The sequence below is a fragment of the Bubalus kerabau genome, chromosome 11 (genome assembly GCF_029407905.1).
Source record: "Bubalus kerabau isolate K-KA32 ecotype Philippines breed swamp buffalo chromosome 11, PCC_UOA_SB_1v2, whole genome shotgun sequence".
NCBI classification, from domain to species: Eukaryota; Metazoa; Chordata; class Mammalia; order Artiodactyla; family Bovidae; genus Bubalus; species Bubalus kerabau.
The window spans coordinates 95726122-95746923 of NC_073634.1; the positions used below are offsets into that span (position 1 = coordinate 95726122).

A 20802-nucleotide genomic window follows, 5' to 3' on the forward strand; every position below is an offset into this window, starting at 1 on the left:
CTGCCGTCTGTGGTTGCACGGAGTCGGACACGACTGAAGTGACTTAGCAGCAGCAGCAGCTCTCTCTCTCACACAGACACACACACATGTGTTGAAGTCCCTCCAGTGGCTCCAGCTCTCAGCGTGCAGATGGGACCTTGAGGACATGGCTCCCGCCTACCTCTCAGGTCAGAGGTTCCCTTGCTCTCCCCTCCTCATATCCTGTATTCCAGCCCGAGTGAGATGTTTGCCTGGGTTCTCACCTGCCACTGTGCAGCCATGCATGCTGAACCCTTAGCCCGCCTCTACCCCCAAAACCTTGCTCATCCCTCTCTTCCTTCCAGACTCAGCTCAGAGACCCCTGCTCTGGGAGACCCTCACCGACCCTGCATCTGAGTCAGCTCTACCCCTCCACCCCTGTTCACACTGCTGTTCCTCCATGGGGGTGCAGTAACCAGACAGTGAGCTCCCTGACAGGAGGGGCCCGTGGGTGTCATTTCTTTGCTCACTCAGGGCTCAACGGAGTCCATGGCACAAAATAAAGAGTTCAGGTAATGTTTGAGGAATGGATGAAAAAATCATTTCAGCCAATGTCTATGAAGCTTATTTTCTGGCCATTGTGCACTGGAGTGTGAGTAACAGATATGGACAGATATTGGCCCTTTCACTAAGTAAATAAGTGTTAGTCACTCAGTCGTGCCCGACTCTTTGCGACCCCATGGATTGCAGCCCACCAGGCTCCTCTGTCCATGGGATTTTCCAGGCAAGAATGCTAGAGTGGCTTGCCATTTCCTTCTCTAGGGGATCTTCCTGACCCAGGGATCGAGTCCAGGTCTCCTGCACTGCAGGCAGATTCTTTACTGACTGAGCTACAAGGGAAGCCCTTCCACTGGTTGAGTTTAAAATCAGGTGGGAAAGAAAGAAAACTTAAAAAGTCATGAAATAAAGTCGATTCGTGCTGTAAAAGCAGAGACCTGGAGACAGAAGACAGGAGGAGACGCTAGGCAGGAGGAGAGGTCAACACAGTCCATCTAAAAAGAGAAGCACCTCGCCAGTCTGGAGCTCGGCCAGGCTACTTCACTTAAACAGAATGTAGCAGGAACCCAGAAAGAAGGCTTCGAGGCTTCTAACAGTCAAATATGTCCAAAAGACTAAGCCCCTTACTTACCTGAGTGCCTCTCACACACAGCGGCCTTTGCCAATACCTCCCATTTCAGCTCATCCCGCCTCCCTCTGTCTCCCAGCACCTTTGTGCATACTTCTAATAGAACTCTTAGCGTCTCGCGTTGGAATCACCAGCTATGTCTGCACCCCCAAGACTGGGCCTCCCAAGGCCACCATGTGTGGCATCTAAGCCATGCCCAAGGATGTGGTGATGCTGTCCATGTGCAGGCATCTTTAGTATCTGGAATACAGTACTTTTCACATTTCATATTTACAACAAATGGATTATTGATGATAACAAATATAAGCTATAATACTTACATATTATTACAATGAAAGTATCTGTTGATTTAAACTGGGAATTCAGAAATATTCTGGTTTGCTAAACAGACAGACTAAATCTGATGATTTAGTTTGGGCCAATTTATATTTATGATGAGAATTTTCTGGCATGTGATCGTCAAGTGTCTCATGTTAACAAGACAATGTATATCGTTCCCCTTTGACAAACTAGATTATCAAAACACTCTGTTGATCTAATAAAACCTAAAACAGACTGTATTTCTAAATAAGATCTGTTTTTACTTCTAACATATAAGTGGTGATTACTTTTACCTTTAAAATCCTTCTTGGTCATGGCATGTGGGGTCTTGGTTCCCCAACCAGAAAGAAGCCTGGCCCCACGCAGTGGAAGCATAGAGTCCTCATCACTGGGCCACTGGGGAAATCCCTACTTTCAGCTTCTGAAAAAGATCCCTCGTTGGTATCAGCACACTAGCTACACCTGAAGTTTCACACTGTAGTTCAATCATCTGATGTGGATTGTGCCAGAATGTTTCTGAATTCTAAGTTTAGATCAGTAAATACTTCATTATGATACATATTATTTAATAGATAATATTCACCTGTCCTTAATAATCCATTTGCTGGACTTCCAACAACAAATTCGTTGTTGAAACGGAAGTAATATATTGACTAATATTATTTTTTCCTTGAGGAGAGGGCACCTTTCTCTAATTCACACAAAAGGTACACTGTGGGCCAGAAGCGATCCTGGGTCAAGGTCTGGGATGGTGTTTGTGTTTTTGGAGCAAGTACCTTGCACAGGGTTTGGGGCTCAGCAAACAGACAACGTATATTTGTTTAAATAAAAATCCTCAAGGTCTCAGAATTTAAAATCACATACCTATGCTTTATTTCACTGTACTCTCTAGAAATACTTCTAGTCTAATGGAATGCGTGTGTGCCACACGTGTCTGACTCTTTGTGACCCCATGGACAGTAGCTCACCAGGCTTCTCTGTCCATGGGATTCTCCAAGCAAGAATACTGGAGTGGGTTGCCAAGCCCTTCTCCAGGGAATCTTCCCAACCCAGGGATTGAAGCTGCGTCTCTTATGTCTCCTGTATTGGGAGGCAGGTTCTTTACCACTAGCACCCCCTGGGAAGCCCTTCTAATGGAATAGTAATGCCTAAACTCTCAGAACAAGAGGTCCTAAGTGGCCAGCTGAAGCTTATTAAACTGTCACCCAGCAGGGACCAGTTGCCTCTCCTTTTGTTCCTTAGATACACTTTTGTTCTTTAGAACACTTTTTCCCAGAAAGAATGTCTCAGGAGTCAGAGGTTTTCAGTTATAACATACCATTAGAGAAACATCTTTGCAACCTGCCTAGGAAAAAAAAAATCTGTATGATGGTAAGGCTTTATGTAGGTAGTTTCAATGAGAGTCTGAGATTCCTTAAGAAAGAACAAGTGCAGAGGCTAAAAGAAAACTATGCTATCATGGAAAGAAAACCCAGCCAACACTGATGACTGGCAGGGGCTTACAAATAGCTGGCTCTCCATTTCCGACCTGAGCTTCACCATGCCAGAGACAGGACGAGTTCACTGCCTGAATGCATTTATGTCATTTCCCTTTAAAGAAAGTAGTCACTTTGAAGGCAGTCCAGAAAAACAGAACTAGAACCATTCCTGATTACACAGTTCAATTCAGTTAACTGTTGCTGAATGCCTTCTGTGTGCCAGGCATGAAGGGCTCAAAGATGAATAAGACAAGCTCCCTGTTACTGAAAGCCTGTTACTGAAAGTCGAGGGAAAGAGAAAGACCATCTCAATCAATAACCTTCCCCGCCACCGCACCCCCCAGGCCCAGGCAGCACTGTCTCTTCCCTGCGGTCTATAATAGCATCCGAACTTGCCTCAGCCTCCACTCTGGAATTCTAGCCCATTCTCTGTAGGGCAGCCAGAGTGAACTTTTTAAAACGTAAGTGGAATTATCTTTTCCCCTGTACATAGGCAATAGGCAATGGTCTAACCTCTGCATGTAGTCTGGCCCCTGAACGTCATCTGCTGGCAAGATGGGAGTCACATTGGAAACTCCGTATCAAGTCAGACCCTCTGCAAGGCTGTATCCTCAGAGGGTGAAGTAGAAGAAGACCTGCCTTGTCTACAAGGCTGTGGCTCGGGGAAGGGGAAACAGAAGGAAAGAAGTCTCCTCTCAGACTGCCACTGTAACACCTTCCTCATGCAAGCCTGGAGTCAGAGCTCAAATACACCGATAACTGGAAAAACCTAACACCTAAACTTTGGTTTTCAGTGATCTGGGTTAGTAGAGCCCTTTGGGGCAGCTGCAAAAGATGAAAATCCTCACTTTCAACCCAAAACTCAAAGAATTATCAGAGATTAAAATTCCAAGGAACATTCGTGTGTGTGTTCAGTCGTGTCCGACTCTTCTGTGACCCCAGGGACTGTAGCCTGCCAGGCTTCTCTGTCCATGGGATTCTCCAGGCAGGAATACTAGAGTGGGTTGCCATTTCCTGCTCCAGGGGATCTTCCTGAACCAGGGATCAGACACATGCCTCTTGGGTCTCCTGCATTGGCAGGCAAATTCTTTACCACTGTATAACCTGGGAAGCCTGAGCCCACCATTAAAAAAAAAAAGTCTAACAAATACCTAACTCAGAACTCCAGGAAGAGAGAAGAGAAAGATTGGCTGAGAGACTATACCAACTGAGAAAACAGATGAGAATTTTTTTGAATTAATAAAAGATAACAAACCTCAGAAACAAGAATCTCAACAAATAAACAGAATCTCAATAAATCCCAAGCAGAAAAGATAAGTCCTGCTGCTGCTGCTGCTGCTAAGTTGCTTCAGTCGTGTCCGACCCTGTGTGACCCTATAGATGGCAGCCCACCAGGCTCCCCTATCCCTGGGATTCTCCAGGCAAGAACACTGGAGTGGGTTGCCATTTCCTTCTCCAGTGCATGAAAGTGAAAAGTGAAAGTGAAGTCACTCAGTCGTGTCCAACTGTTAGCGACTCCATGGACTGCAGCCCACCAGGCTCCTCCATCCATGGGATTTTCCAGGCAAGAGTACTGGAGTGGGGTGCCATTGCCTTCTCCGAAGATAAGTCCTAGGAAGTCTTAATGACACTGAAGACATCTAAGACAAAAAGAGGATTTTAGAAGCGGGCAGAAAGAAAAAAGACACTTTACGAGCAAAACCAACAAACAAAAAAACCGACTGAGGGCTGACTTCTCAACAGCAAAAATGGAAACGATTAAACACTGGCATGCGGGCTTCCCTGGTGGCTCAGTGGGAAAGAAACCACCTACCAATGTAGGAGACGCAGGTTCAACCCCTGAGTCAGGAAAATCCCCCAAGGAAGCAAATCGCAAACCACTCCAGTATTCTTGCCTGGGAAATCCCATGGACAGAGGAGACTGGCAGGCTATAGTCCATGGGGTCGCAGAAGAGTCAGACACAACTTAAGAACTACACAAAACAGTGGCCTATCCTCAAAAGGCTGAGATCACATAAACATCAGCTTAGCAATGCCTGCGCAGCAATACTCTCTCTCAAGAGTTGAGGGCAAAATGAAGATTTAATTTTGAACAAGTAAAAAACATTAGTCTACTACAAATAGTCCCTTACTAAGTGAGTGAAAGTCACTCAGTCATGTCAGACTCTTTGCAACCCCATGGATTATACAGTTCATGGAATTCTCCAGGCCAGAATACTGGAGTGGATCGCCATTCCCTTCCCCAGGGTATCTTCCCAACCCAGAGATCAAACCCAGGTCTCCCGCATTGCAGGCAGATTCTTTACCAGCTGAGCCACCAGGGAAGCCCAATTCCTCACTAAAAGAACTTCTAAAAGATTATCTTCAGGAGAAAGAAAATAATCCCAGAAGGTCTGAGTTGTAAAACAGAATAATGAACAAAGAAAATGGTAAATGTGTGGGTAAATCTAACATACACTGAGACTGGGTAAAATAAGGTTAATGTCTACTTTGTGAAGCTAAAACAAAGACACAGTATAATAGAAGTAAAATATCGGGCAACAAAAGCACATAAGTCAGGAAAAATGCAACCACAATGAAAGCATCCTAAGATCCCTGTGTTATTAGAAGGAGAGTAAAGTTACTTTGCAAAATTATTACACATATTAAGTTTTCTAAGATAACCCCTAGAAGAACAAAAACAAATTGTATAACTTCCAGACTAGTATGGGGGGGAAATGGAAAAAGAAAAAAAAAAGAATTTAAAAAGATATGCAATCTATAATCACAGAGGGAAATGTTATTAATAATTCTTCAAGTAATTAATAGGTCAGACAAAAATATTAAGGATACAAAATTTGTACTGTGCAATACACAAGATAATCTAATGTACATATATAAAATACCGCATTTAGTAACTAGAGATACACACTTTTAATCACATACGTAACCATGTATTAGGCTATAAAGGAAAAAAAAGTAAAACGAAAAAGTAAAGATAGAGGACATGAAGAAGGGAGGAAAGAAATAAATAAAAAAGAAAGAACATCCTTTAACCACACTGCCATTAAGTTAGAAATTAATAATAAAGTAAGAAGAAATAACCTCATATGTTAGAAACTCAGAAAGCCATAATCCAAATTACCCGTAGGTCAAAGAAAAAATTTTCATGAAAATTTAAAATATACAGAACTAAAGGGTGATTCTTTTAATGCTACATAGCAATACTTGTGGGTGTAGCTAAAGTAGCACTTAAGAGGCAAGTTTGTAGTCTTGAATGCTTTTATTAGAAGATGGTAGAATAAGCATCCAACCTAATGTCGGGGGCGGGGGGCAAGAGAATAAACTTTAAAAAGTCAAAGAAAAGAAAGAAACAGCAGAAAGCCATGAAACAGAAAACTAAGTTACAGTGGAGATGATCTTTGAAAACTTATCAATTGAGATACTTGAAGAATGTGTACGAGTTAGCCAAAGAAAGGACAGGGACATTCTAAGGAAAAGGAAAATATGAACAAAGGGAAATGGCCCAGCAGGAAGGTTCAAGATGTCATCAGTGTGGTGTTGGCAGGTGAAGTTCAAGGCATGGAATATGTGAAGTGAATCTAGAGCAGCTTAGGGTCAAATGTGAATTAAAAAATAGTCAACTGTACCAAGTATTCATAGGCTAAGTACTTTACATGATTCCCTAGAGAAGGAAATGGCAACCTACTCCAGTATTCTTGCCTGGAAAATCCCATGGACAGAGGAGCCTGGCGGGCTACAGTCCATGAGGTCACAAACAGTCAGACACAACTGAGCGACTTCACTTACTTTACATGATTATATAAACTCTGGCAACAAAACAACTCCATGAGGCATGACTGTATTATGCATATTCCACAGATAAACTGAGGCCTGGAGTAAAATTTCTCCAGGGTTACACAGTGTACAACAGTTACTGAACACAGTTGTTCAAAACAGTGACAACGAGGCTCAAAAGCCCATGCTTGTAATTGCCGTGCAATACAACATCACTGCAGGGCTTCATAATGGAGCCTCCATAACCAGACCAAACTTTATTCTTCAGGCAAATGTTTGAATCCCCCCAAAAAAACAAAACTCCTTCTTATGATGCAAGTCTGGGCTGCTGTTACAGCTGCCACTGCTTTATGGCACCAGGACAGGATTCTGCTAGATACACGTATCCAAGGAGTCCATGTACTGCTAACAGGCAACACTGCAACACAGAACTAACATGTGGAATTAACAACAGGAGGCGCTGGACTAAATTGAGTTCCTGAAGCATATTTCCAATTACTACCGAGAAGACAAGTACTGTTCAATGATGAGAACTGGATCCGCAGACAGCATTTTTTTCAACAGCTTTATTGAAATATAATTCACAGATCATACAGTTTACCCATTTAAACTGTACAATTCAACATTTTTCAGTATAGTCATAGAGTCGTGTAACCATCAGTCAACACATTTAAGACAGTTTCATCACCCCAAAAAGAAATCCCGTACCCACTAAGTCACTCCTCCCACCAAAAGCCTCCCTCATCCTCAGCTCTAGGCAGTCACTAATCTACTTTGTGTCTAAAGATTTCCCTACTCTCAACATTCATACAAATGGAATCATATATACATGGCCTTCTGCGACTGACTTCATTCACCTAACACTGTAACACAGAACTAACTGTGGAATTAACACGTTACAAAGCTTATCCATGTTGTGGCATGTATCAGTATTTCATTCCTTTTACGGTCAAATACTATTCCACTATATGGATATTTCACATTTTAGTTATCCTTCAGCTGACGGACCTTTGGTTGTTTCTACTTTTTGTCTATTGTGAATAATGATGCTATGAACATTAGTGTACAAGTGTTTGTGTGGACCTATGTTTTCAGTTCTCTTGGGTGTACACCTAGGAGTGAATTGCTGGCATGGGGCAATTCCGTGTTTAACACTTTGAGGAACTGCAGAATTGTTCTTCAAATCATTTTACTTTCCCATGAGCAGTGTACGAAGGTTCCAATTTCTCCACCTTCTCACCAACACTTATTATCTGTCTTTTTTATCATAGACACACTAGTGCATACAAAGTGGTATTTCCTTGTGGTTTTGATATTCACTTTCCTAATGGCTAAAGATGACATGACATTTAACTGGCTCTTAATGTAGCCTTTTTTCACACAAGAGATATTTTTGACAAAACCTAAGAAATCCCATGGATGGAGGAGCTTGGTAGGCTGCAGTCCATGGGGTCGCAAAGAGTTGGACACGAGTGAGCGACTTCACTGTCACTTTTCACTTTCATGCATCGGAGAAGGAAATGGCAACCCACTCCAGTGTTCTTGCCTGGAGAATCCCAGGGACGGGGGAGCCTGGGGGACTGCCGTCTATGGGGTCGCACAGAGTCGGACATGACTGAAGTGATTTAGCAGCAGCAGCAGCAAGAAATGCCTACGGAGACTTCCAGCAGTTTCCCTGCCCAACTGTACATGCAATGTCCAAGCCTTACCTCATGGGTAGAAGAACAGGGATGGGATAAAAAACCAGATACGAGGAGAGGGTCAGGGATGGGTAGAAAATCAAGCATGTCCACTGAATACAGTATTTGAAAAGTTAAAAGTGGCTTATATTTTGATATGGCTATTTTGATTTAGATATAATGACTATACCAAAAGAGCCATGTCAAAATGCCCTGCTTTGAGCTAGGCACTGATTATTAGAATTAGATTTGGTAAAGACAAAGAGAAAATTCATTTATTTCACTCTTTCCCCAATATTTGTCATTATAGTCTTCAAACTTGAGCACTTACAGGAACTCTCATACACTAATAACTGCTACAACTTTTTTGGAAAGCAGTTTGGCAATACATTCCAAAGGCCTTAAGATGTATATGCCTTTTAACCTAATTATTTCATTTCTGGAAAGTTGTCTTAAAATAATGTGAAATAAAGGGGAAAAACTAAACCATAAATTTTTTCACAGAAAAATCAATCTAAACATTTAATAATATGGAAATAAATAATGAAATACATTTCACTGAATGAGCTATTTTATACAATTAAAATGACATTTATGACAAGTTTGTATACTGTGAAAAATGTTTATAATGTGGGTATTAATACTAACATAAAATAATATTAGCTTTGTCAAACATTAACATAATTTTATCAGCTTTATAAAATATAAAAATGTATGCCTAGAAGAAATATTGGAGTCAAATTCTTCAAAATAAAAAGTCACTGCATCTCAGTGGTGGGATGATAAATGGGTTTTTTTCTATTTTTTGCAAATTTTTAATATTTAAGCAATGTACAAAGATGATTTACATAAGTGATAAATATGGTTTTAAATAAAACTAACAACCAGGCTCAAAGCCCAGTCCTGCACTGAACGATTTCAGTAAACACTAACTTCCAGTGGTCTTGCTTCCAAGAGCCAGGAAATCATACTCCACTTAGGGAAACAGTATGATCCACTGAACAAGATGTGGCCTGAGAGCCAGGACTCTACCCTCAAATCCCAAGCAGTGTGTGACTTAACACCTTTGAAGAAGGGGAGAGTTGAAACAGATGATATACTTACTGCATACTGACTTTGGAATATGGTTACGTATGTTATTAAGATGGGACAAGTATCACAATGCCCCCTGTGACAGACTAATAGTGGTGGGGATTCAAAGGCAAACCTAACTCCACTCCACACTGACACCTGTGAAACAGAAATAAGGAGTCTACCATGCTTACTGCACAAAGTAAAAGTCAACTCAGATAAATGTATGTGACAGTTTCCCCCAAAATATCTAGTTCCTTGAAAGGTAAGACTCTAACGCCCTCCACTGCTGCAGCTGCTGCTAAGTCGCATCAGTCGTGTCCGACTCTGTGCGACCCCAGAGACGGCAACCCACCAGGATCCCCGGTCCCTGGGGTTCTCCAGGCAAGAACACTGGAGTGGGTTGCCATTTCCTTCTCCAATGCATGAAAGTGAAAGTGAAGTCGCTCAGTCCTGTCCGACTCTTCGCGACCCCATGGACTGCAGCCTTCCAGGCTCCTCCATCCATGGGATTTTCCAGGCAAGAGTACTGGAATGGGGTGCCGTTGCCTTTTTCTAACGCCCTCCTAATTCTCTAAGAATTTAATAGCACTTGAGGATGAAATTGTGTGTTTCCTCTGCCTTCTTAAGCTAAAAAGTCAACAATAGAGATTGCTTTTAGTGACTAGCGAGACAAAAATGTTTTAAATTATAATAATGTAAATCATGCAAGGCAAATGAGTATTCAATGTCTAAATGTCAACAGCAGGGGAAATATTTACAATACAAATGGGAAAAAAAGTAACTACTCATAATATTTACAAACCAATAAGAAAAACATAAACACACAAAATATCAACATAAACAACCCAAAAGATAAATGAACAAAAAATATACATGTAGGTATTTCACAGATGAAACAGTACAAATGACTAAAAAACCTACACAAAAATCCCAACCCTGATGACAATCACAAAAATGTAAATTAAAAACTCACATTTTTACCTATTTGGCAAAGATTTAGCAGATTAACAGGATACAGCATTGGAGACGATATGAGAAGACAAGCACTTTCAAACACGACTGGTGGCAACTTGACAGTAACTATCAAAATACAAAGTACACATAACCTTTGACCCAACACGTCCTATAGAAGTATTTGCACAAGTAAATACTTAATGTCTGAAGAGGGATGTTTACTGCACCATCTTTTGTAATAGCAAACAAAACATAGAAACACATCCATCAATACATTTGATGGTGGTACATCCATCAGATGGGCTCTTTGGTTGTTAGCAAAATGAAATGAACCTGTATGTACTAACAGAGAACGATGTCCACCAAGTACTGCTAAAGAAGCACTTGCCAGACACCATATACACTGTGTGATGGTGGCATTTAAAATAACATGAGAATTGTTTCTATTTATATACATATACACTTGTGCCTCTGCACATGATGTCTAGTTGGTGGTCATTAGCAGGATGTTCTGATTCTCCTCTTTGCACACTCATGCTAGGACTGTACATCCCAGCCCCACTGAAGTTCACCAGGCTAAGGATTTTGCTTTGACAAATGAGATGTGAGCACAATCACCTCTGAGTCGAAGGCTTAAAAGCTGGTGCGGCGTTTATCATGTTCCCTTCCTCCCGGTGACTCACTGAAGCAGGTGCCGAGCTGGAAGCCTGGATCCCTGGATAATCAAGATGGTGGGAGACCCTTGTCCCCACACCCCCATCCCTAAGTATGAGCAAGAAGGAAACTTCTGTTGTACTTCTGTTGATACTCCAGCACAACTGAGTGGTCCTGATACACACAGGAATAAGAAAAAATATCTGGAAAAATACATACCAAACTGTAATCTTGATGTTACCCTAAGGAAAAGAGATAGGATGGGAGACAGAAAGGACAGGGAAAGGGTGGCGGGGGAGCTCTTTGGGGTTTCACTTTATATACTTGGGAATTATATAAATTTTCATAAGCACATATATTGTTTTTAGAATTTGAACACAAGGTATTTGTAAATAATGGAAGATGTCCAAAAGTTTTTAGATTGTTGCTTTTAAAAATTCCAATAACCGCAGTTCTAACACAAAGAGAAATAAAATCTCCCTGTGACCATAAAGAACAGAATATGAAAACTGGCCTCTGCAAGAGTTCTAGGCAGAGGGACTGAAGGGCTCCTTTGAAAAGTAACACTGTACTTAGGGATGCACACTAGACAAACCACCCTATTCTTTCAGCTCCATTAAGGGTGCGAAGGTTTTACTCAGATGACACAGAAGCAGATGGGGGAAGAGAAGGAGCCATAAGCAAATGGCTGCTAGCTAGGACTTAGGAAGCATCTATAAAAATTACTGGATGACGGTTCCCAAACACGCAGAGAAACAAACATGCACGCAAATGGCGGCCGAGGCAGCTGTGAAGGCAGGACCCGATATGATGTGATGCAGAACGAGAGATGTCAGTCCATCTGGAACAGAGAAACAACATCATCGTTCTCTCTGGCAAAACCACAGCCTTTGTGGAGGAATCTCAGGGAATGACTGGGCTGCAGAGGAGCAACCACATGGAAAGGAGGGTTCAAAACTAATCAACGCAATAAGGTTATTTGCCTGTTGACGCCATCCATTTTGTATTATAAAACTGAATTAAAATGTCTTGGAAATTCATCGGAGGGAAAGCCAACTAACAGGCATTCTTATTTGAAAGTACCAGGCACTTTCAAGATCTTCAGAATTAATCCTCACAAGCCTACCACCTATTTTATGCTCTTTCTTAGAGATGAGGAGCCTTTGGCTCAGAGAGGTAAAGGAACTCGGCCGGGGCCACAGAGCCAAGATTCACACCCATGTCTGGTATGGTCTTTCCAGGGTCAGTGGGGAGGGCTGCTTAGGGATGGAAGGAAGAAGTAAAGACATCAGCCCAGGGAATTTGCTTCTCTGTTCACATCAACAACCTCCTTATTTGTTTTATGACCACAAAAGTTAAGTACTGATGTCACTCAAATAGCTAAAATAAATTTCCAGTGTTGACATACATAGTTAATATACCAGAGTATGAGACTGGCACCAGGCTCAGAATGGAAGCCTTAAAACATTCAGTTAAACCCACGAAACTTTAAAAGTATAATTGGCTTCAAAAGAAAAGAATTTTAAATCAGTGTTATTTGAAAAAAATTTAGGGACCTCCCTGGCGGTCCAGTGGGTAAGACTTTGCCTTCCAATCCAGGGGGTGCACGTCTGATCCCTGGTCAGGAAGCCATCATCCCACAGGCCTCGCGACCAAAAAACCAAACCGTAAAACAGAAGTTTTAACAAACTTAAAGTTTGTAATAAACTCAACAATGACTTTAAAAAATGGTCCACATCAAAAAAAAATCTTAAAAATTTTTTTAAACCTAAACTACATCACATTGATATTTGTGCAAAATGTACCTGCCCTTATCACACAGCGGTCTCTGGGTGTGTTTGTTATCTGCTCTATCCCAAGAACTCAAATATAGCCTGGCACAAAGTAGGTCTCAGAGTATTTGTTAAATGATTCAAATGAGCTGTCAAGTGTGTTTAACCAGTAACCTACATATGAAGATGAAATTCTATACTAGTTGCCTTCTAGTTTAAAATACATATATAAAATCAAATAACCAATGTCTATAGTTACCCAATAAAAGGAAAAGTACCATTAACTGAATACAAACAATGTGTCCAGCATTGGGTTAAGGCAATTTACATACGTCCCCTCATTTAATCTCACAAGGACTCAACAGGAATCCCTACGGCCCACTAATACAGTTGAAGAAACTGACGCTCAGAGTGGTTCTGTATGCAGGACCCAACCTGCTTGGTCACACAAGGAATTAGTGGCAAGGATTTTAACCCATCTGTGTGAATTTCAAAGTCCCTGCTAGCTCCAGGACATACTACTTTCCCTCTAGAGAAGCCACTTAAAGAGTGGCCAATTACTTTTATAATATGTTCTTTTCAAGGGATAGATTTAAAAGAAAATGTATAATTGAATTTTTGTATTCAACTTCTGACAGAAAACCGGAATACTTCCAAAATCAAGGCTATTTACAATAGAGAGCATATTTCTGTAACACGGAAAACTGCTCTAACAATTCCAATACCTGCTTAAAAACTAAAATTTTAATTTGTACTAGTTATAGAACTGGAATATAAGCTCCTGGAATACACTGTCTTTTAAATGAGAGGCATTAGTGTGGATTCATGAGGCTTTTATACATATTGTATTGTTCAAGTAGGAGTGGTAGTGAATTGTGATTTTTATGGCGTGACAAGTTTAACTTGCAAAGGAAAAATTCTAGTGTACTAGGTGTTAAAATAACATGTCTGTTGAAGGAGAACATTGGATGCAGTAGGCTATAAACTGTCCTTAAACATAAGGCTGTTTTCAAAAACTGGAAAGTAAATTGCAATGACTATCATTAAAATGAGGAAGGGGGGGAAGGTTAAACTATCCAATTTTTCATTTTCTAATCTGCCTTCATCCACCAAGAGTCTGCAACACGGCAGTTCATGCAGCAGGCTCAGGCCCCGCAGAGGAGCAAGGCCACTCAGCTAGGCAATGCACCAGAATCTCTTTCCCCTCGTGGGCAGCCACGAGATAGGATTTGGAAAGTGCAGACACCAAAGGCTCCCTCTGCCAGGTGGGATATATTTCAGTGTGTTTTATTTTAAGTCCTATTTGCAACGTCAGCCTCCTGGTTCTAAGTGGCACCACTGCCATTCGAGAGTTATGAGTCAGATGAGGAACGGGAGGGTTCAGAAGTGGAGGATTACACAACACGCTGAAAAGTGGGCTTGGGAACAAGGCGGACTGTTTGAACCCTGACTCTCCCACTTCTGAGCCCAATTCCATTTCTTCAATTGTTATCTGGGGGGAATTCCCTGGTGGTCCACTGGTTAGGACTCCATGCTCTCAAGTGCCAAGGACCCGGGTTCCAACCCTGGTCAGGGAACTAACATCCCACAAGCCTTATGGTGCTGCCAAAAAATAAAATGTTATCTGGGAATAGTAATAACAGAATAACTCCTTGCAGGGTGGATTTTAGCAAAGGATTAGCAAATAAGACAGTAGAGGCTTGTGTACTGGCTGTACGCACAGGCCCTGGATGGCTCAGACACCTGTTGCCTGTGCGGCCTTGGGCTACCCCTGAACCAACCTCCTCTCTACCTCGGTTTCCTCAGCTGTAAACTGGAAATAGTGAGGAAAAATAAAAAGGAAATAATGGGATCCACCTCAGAGGGCTGCTGTGAGGATTAAATAAAATAATACATAATAAGTGTTCTGTACAAGCTTTAATGAGCAGAAAGCACTTAGAACATAAAGCCTAGCATGAAATATGATATTTCAAAGACAGTACTAACATCACACAAGTTGTAAGTAGGATGATATCCTAAGTACATGCTTCAAAGAAAGGCTGGATACATTTCTGAAAACAACACATGATTTGGACACTCTTGAAGCAAAAAGCTCACACTGTAATAGATCTTGTGAAAGTCACTCACTTGTGTCCAACTCTTTGAGACCCCATGGACTTTAGCCTGTCAGGCTCCTCTGTCCATGAAATTCTCCAGGCCAGAATACTGGAGTGGGTAGCCATTCCCTTCTCCAGGGATCATTCCAACCCAGGAATTGAACCCAGGTTTCCCACATTGCAGGTGGATTCTTTACTGACTGAGCCACCAGGGGAGCCCTAATAGATCTTGGGATAGGGCTTATGCCAACTATTATCAACAAAGGTCCCTCTATTAAATCTCTCAGCACCCTTGATCACGTTAGCTGGTGTCCATGACACCACCACGTACATATACACAACTGATATCTCCAAGGAGAGCAGCTCGCAACAACAGTGGCATCTATTCTCCACGGTGTCTTTCCTCTAAGGTTTTCTTTAATGAGGGTGTCCAAACTGCAAAAAGAATATACAGGAGAGGCAGAGAGAGGCTCACATGATTAGAAGAGAACCACGCAGAGAGAGGCTCACATGATTAAAAGAGAACCACGCATTTTTGTAAATATTTATTGAGCTTCTACTATGAGCGAGGAACCATGTCTCTCTTTCATGTCTCAACTTCACAGTGACTCTATAAACATGATTTTGCTCTTCTAAAATAAACTTTCATCTTACCTACAAATGTGCAGAGCTAACATTTATGAACTGTCCTTTGAGAAACATGGTGGGCACCATTGCATTAGACCTCACCAAGTGGATACAACTGAAAACTGAATCATTTCAGAGAGTTGGTGTGGCTCCCTTGAGACTGACAGCGTGGGCAAGGGAAGCATGGTCTATATGCGGCAGGAATCTGTGATCATACTCAGCCAGAAGCACAAGCTTCCTGGCATGGCCTTCGGCGTCCTCCAATCTGGCTCCTTCTTCATCTCTCTCTGCTCTCTAAGCCGCCATCACCCGCTCTTGTGTATAAAACCAAATCTCCCTGCCATGGCTCCTCCTCTGTATGGAATGCCCTGTGCCCAACTCCACCCCCAGGCTGGACTGCGATTGTCAGTGTACATGTCTGTCCCTGGAGGGTACGGAGAGCATCCCATTTGTGTCTATACCTGCCACCCCCCAGGGTCCACCAGCATCAGCCAGCAGGGAGCAGTGGCAAGGGCACAGAACAGGAGGCTGGTTTCGAATGGAAACCTGTTTCAGATGCTAGCTCTGCCCCTCACCAGCTGTCTGACCTCGTGTAAGTTAACCTCTGGGTACTTCGATTTCCTCCTGTGTAGAAATGGAGACCAAAGGGTTGTTGGGAGAATCAAATCCTTGGCTATATGTGGCGCACCCAGAAGAGCGCCTGGCACAGGGGAAGGGCTGTGGAAGGATTCATCATCGTTGTTCATTATCACTGTCACTACTGGTTACTGTTGTTAAGTGTCTGTTAATAGACAAAAGTGGGGGAAGAAGGGGGATTGTGCCCTGAAGCCAAGCAAATGCGGAGCTCCCTCGCCTGCTCCGTGCCGCCCTGCTCAACGGCCCAGTGGTGGAGCCCCTCACCACTTACTCGCAAAGGAGACACAGACCTTTCACTCTGGGTGGTACTCATGTCCTTGTTTCTCACCTGGGCTGCCCACCTGACCCCTGCAAGAGCCAGCTGGCTGGGGACTCCCACATCCCGCAGTGACAGCACAGCATGACATACGAAGGACGCTGCAGTTCAGTTCCTTGCAACCCAGCCCCCAGCAGGGTTCCTGCTGCTAGAACATCAGTGCTGAGCATTAGAGGTAAACCCTTCCAACAGCACCCCTGTAACAGATGGGGAAACAAGCCTGGCGAGGTTGTGTTTGCATTTTGTTAGTACCCAGTTTATATATATATATATATAGATGTTACCTCTCATGAAGCCAACTTTGCTGCAGGTACTAAGAATACCATAATCATCGTTTAAACCTGGAAGGAACTTTCAAGTTTTCCTAGCCTGGCACTTTTCGAACTCCACATTCTATGGTGTGAAGATGAGATGTCAGCTATGTGGTTAAGTCATCCGTTCATTCATTTATGGATCACCCACCACCTGCTGGGCATCAGGGACACAAGTCAGAAACCACTCCTGTTCTCAGGACTTCACGGGCAAACACAGAAGCATGATGGTAGGTAAATAATCACACCTCTAATAGTAAAGTCCTGTTGGGAGTAAATTACGTTAAAACATCCTAGAATGAGCATCTCCACTTACACACCAGTATAAGCAGAACAGGCAAAGCAGGGCCTGGAGGGAACAGTTATGGGTAGCACCTCAGAAACTGCTCACCCCTTCGAGTTCACCTGCACGAGGGCCTCACCCAGACTAACACTACCATTATGTGGCTGCAGCAGCAGAGAGACTGGGAACCACGGACCTAGCTGGACCCACTCCCATTTGACAGACAGGCAAACTGAGGCTTAAAGAATTGAACTCACTTGCCAAAGTCCCAAGGCAGGTAAATGGAAAATGCTTAAGGTTTCGTAGTGCCTCACATAGGCTTCCAAAAAAGTCCACATCCACAGCATGGCACATGATCTGACCCCTGCTCACCCCTCCTGCCTCCGCTCTTACCATTCTGCCACTCACTCTGTGACCCAGCCCTACCGAATTAGGTGTGAACCCCCGAATGCACCTCTGCTCTGTCTGTCCCACTCCCTGTGCCAGGGATCCAAAATCAACGATCCCTAATAATAATAATAATAAATAACTCCCAGAACTCAGCTCGGGGCTCTCTCCTCCAGGACATGGCCCTGACATGACGCGCCTCTACCTCCTAGAGCAGGTACACCTTTACACAGACACAGAAACACTCATCACGTAAGGTGTTCATCCATTCAACACATATTTATTGAGCACCTTCTGTGTGCCAAGCACCTGAGGAAACAGCAGTACATAAAACAAGGCCCTTGCCCTCATGGAGCTTACATTCTAGTGAGGGAAACAGACAATAACCAATACAAAATCCAGTGTCACTAGAGTTCAGTGCTATGAAAAAATCAATATAGAAGAGCAAGCATCAGTTTGGGTGGGGTGGGGGGGGCGGATACAGGTGAAGGCCTCTCTGACGGGGTGGCATTTGATCAGAGGTCTGAAGTGATAGAGAAAGCCATGGCAACAGCTGGGAAAGGAGCATTTCAGGAGCAGCAGCAAAGGCCCTGTAACTACTGCAGTGATTTCTTACTTGTGTCTTATCACTTACTGAACTTGGAGGTCCTTGAAGGCAAGGGTTACATCTTAAGCATCTTTGCTTTGCAGGGACCAGCATCCATAGTGGACACTTACAGAATGAGTGACTGAAGCTGGACCAGCATGTGTGGCTGCTTATTTCTGAGTCTGAATGGCTCAATCTCTTGAGATCTGGCCAGTTTTGTGTCTCTCTCCCCAACCCATGCCCTAGGGCTAAGCTAAGTACAGGCCATGCTTGGGCCAATCAGCCTGCCTTCATTCTGTGGCCTGGTCTCAGTCCCTGGATCCTCCCTTCATTAGGACTATGGTACTGACAAGCTCTCCATGTTTATCTCCTTCTGGTCTTCATATCTCCCACCTTGACCTAGGTCCCTGTCCCAAAACCCAGACACCTAGTACTGGGAGCCGCCCTCACTTTCTCCAGATTTCATGGGCATGAAAGCCCTCCCCTGATCCCCAAGCCCCAGAGCTGGCGGGCCCTGACACCTGGAATCAGACTACTCAATGGCTAACCCCTCCCTATCTGGAAATCTGCCCTGCCTGACTCTCAACTCCCCTCCAAACCACATGACTCCTCCTGCTGGGACAGCAACCCTCTGACCTCATTAATTCTGTCTGTGGCCATCTCTCTGCATGTTCCAACTTCATTATACCATTCCTGAAAGTCTTCTCTAGCCAAGGCTCAGGGCTGCTAAGGTCCTGCGTCCTCGTGTCGCTTGTTACAGATTTGGGTCCAAGCCTCCAGATTCGACTACCCTAAACCACATCCTGACACTCCCCAAAGCACATTAAATAACAGTAGGCACTGCAAATAAAGTCACATCCACTCAATCAACTACAACAGATTATCTCTGGATGTCACTGGTGCTTCAGCCCAACCCCTTCCAGATCTAAAATAAGTTCAAGGACAAATAACCCATTCCTTCACTCACCCTTTTGCCCCCCAGTTCCTGATGCCTGTTTATATGCCAAGCCTTGGGACATAAAAAACCCAGCACCTACACTGTTGACCATGATACTGACGGTGGTGTGATGGTGATGGTGCAAAAGAGAGAAGATGGGTGGTAAGATAAGTTCCCATTTATTGCAGACTTGGGTTATATTATAATACACAGTGAGTCTTTTAATACTAAGAAAACTATGAGGTAGGTACATTTAGCCTGACTTTACAGAGGAAGAAATAGGCTAAAGAAGTGAGGCAAGTTGCTCAAGGTCACACAGCTAAGTGACATGATGCTGAGACCCTAGTCTTTCTGCCTCCAAAGTAGGGGCTCAACCTCCTCAAGGGGCCACCCAGTAAACGCTAAACAAATAAAACTTAAGGAAGAAATGAAAGAGAGAGAGGATCGACGGCTTCCGGGACTCACAGCTGCTGGAGGAGACAGACATATAAACAAGTATCTACAATGTGGGGGAGGCGAGTGCTGATGGCTGGAGATCATGGAGCCAAGGGTAGCTGCAGGGGAGCTAGAGGAAGGACAAACTAACTCGACCTGGAGGGATCTAGAGCAGTCTTGAGGAAGTAACTTGGGGGCTAGGCTTTGAAGAAGAAGCAGTGAGAGGCTGACACGCGTGGCGCACAGCAGGAGCTTGGCCCTGAGACCTAGCCTGAGCCAGCAGGCTCCTCTGAGGTCTTCCAGTCCACCCCCCTGTGCCCACGCGGCCGGGCCGGGCCTCACCTCCTTCCACTTGAGCTGGCGGATGCTGATCTTCAGGGCGTCCAGGGAGGTCCTGGCCTTGGAGCTGTCCACGGTGACCGGCCGCAGAGAGCAGTACTCGTCGGGCTGGCCCGAGCTCCGCTTGCCGCTGCGGCCCTTGATCCTAGACTTTCCGTGCGGGCAGAGGCCAGACGCCGGCTCCGGCTTCGCCAGGCACACGGGCAGCGTGGGCGGCGGCCGCGGGGGAATGCGGGCGTCACCTTCCTCGGCCGCGCAGGGTGGCGCCGGGGCCGGCTCCTTGGGCTGCTCCTCCCCGGCCTTGCGCTCGGGTTCCCCGGCCGCGCCGGGGTCCACGCGGACCTGCTCCTTCGCCGCCTGCGCTTTGGTCGCGGCCACGGCCTCCGCCTCCCAGCAGGCCGCCAACTCACTCTCGGGGCTGCCCCGCAGCATGGCCCTCAGGGTTGGTGCCAACGCCAGTGACGGAGCCGCCGCCGCCGCCGCTCCGCCGCCCCGGCCCCCGACCAAACTGCCGTAGCTGCCGCCGCTGCCGCGCGCTCCCCTCCCGAGCCGGTTGCCATGATCGCTCAGGCTCCGGTTGACAAGGGCAGTCGCCCACTGGACGGGACCCGAGAAGGGACAACCGCCGTCACAGGCCCGGCGACCTCATAGGCGAGGCTGCTCACGTGGTCAGGCCTGTCACAGAGGCGGCGGCGGACATCTTGGAAGAGGGCGGAAGCGGCCTCGGCCCGCCCACTCGAACACGCTTGGTAGCTAGCTGAGCTCCCAGAACTTGGAGCCGACAGGCTGGAGATGAGCTTGAGAGTGTCTAGCTATCGGAGCTTGCAGGGCTTCTGAGCCCCGGGACTGGGCCGGAGAGACGATAATTTCAAACAGGAAACCCACTTTCCTCCACTCCACGCGCACTCACTGGGATAACTCCTGATCCGATGGAGGAGGCACAACCTCATCCATTCTAGGCACTTCCACCCTCAGAAAGAATCTCAGCCTGATGAT

At 44.6% G+C, this 20802-nt stretch overlaps 1 protein-coding gene across 1 annotated transcript in view; it reads right to left on the reverse strand.

The window, feature by feature from the left end:
* The window catches only part of TTLL11 (tubulin tyrosine ligase like 11), a 262192-nt gene extending 241777 nt beyond the window's left edge, over nt 1-20415 (reverse strand). The window contains exon 1 of the mRNA XM_055541044.1: nt 19810-20415. Coding sequence (XP_055397019.1) covers nt 19810-20238 — 429 coding nt within the window. The 5' untranslated portion in view covers nt 20239-20415. The remainder of the gene's footprint in view (nt 1-19809) is intronic.
* Between the last annotated feature and the right edge of the window lie 387 nt (nt 20416-20802).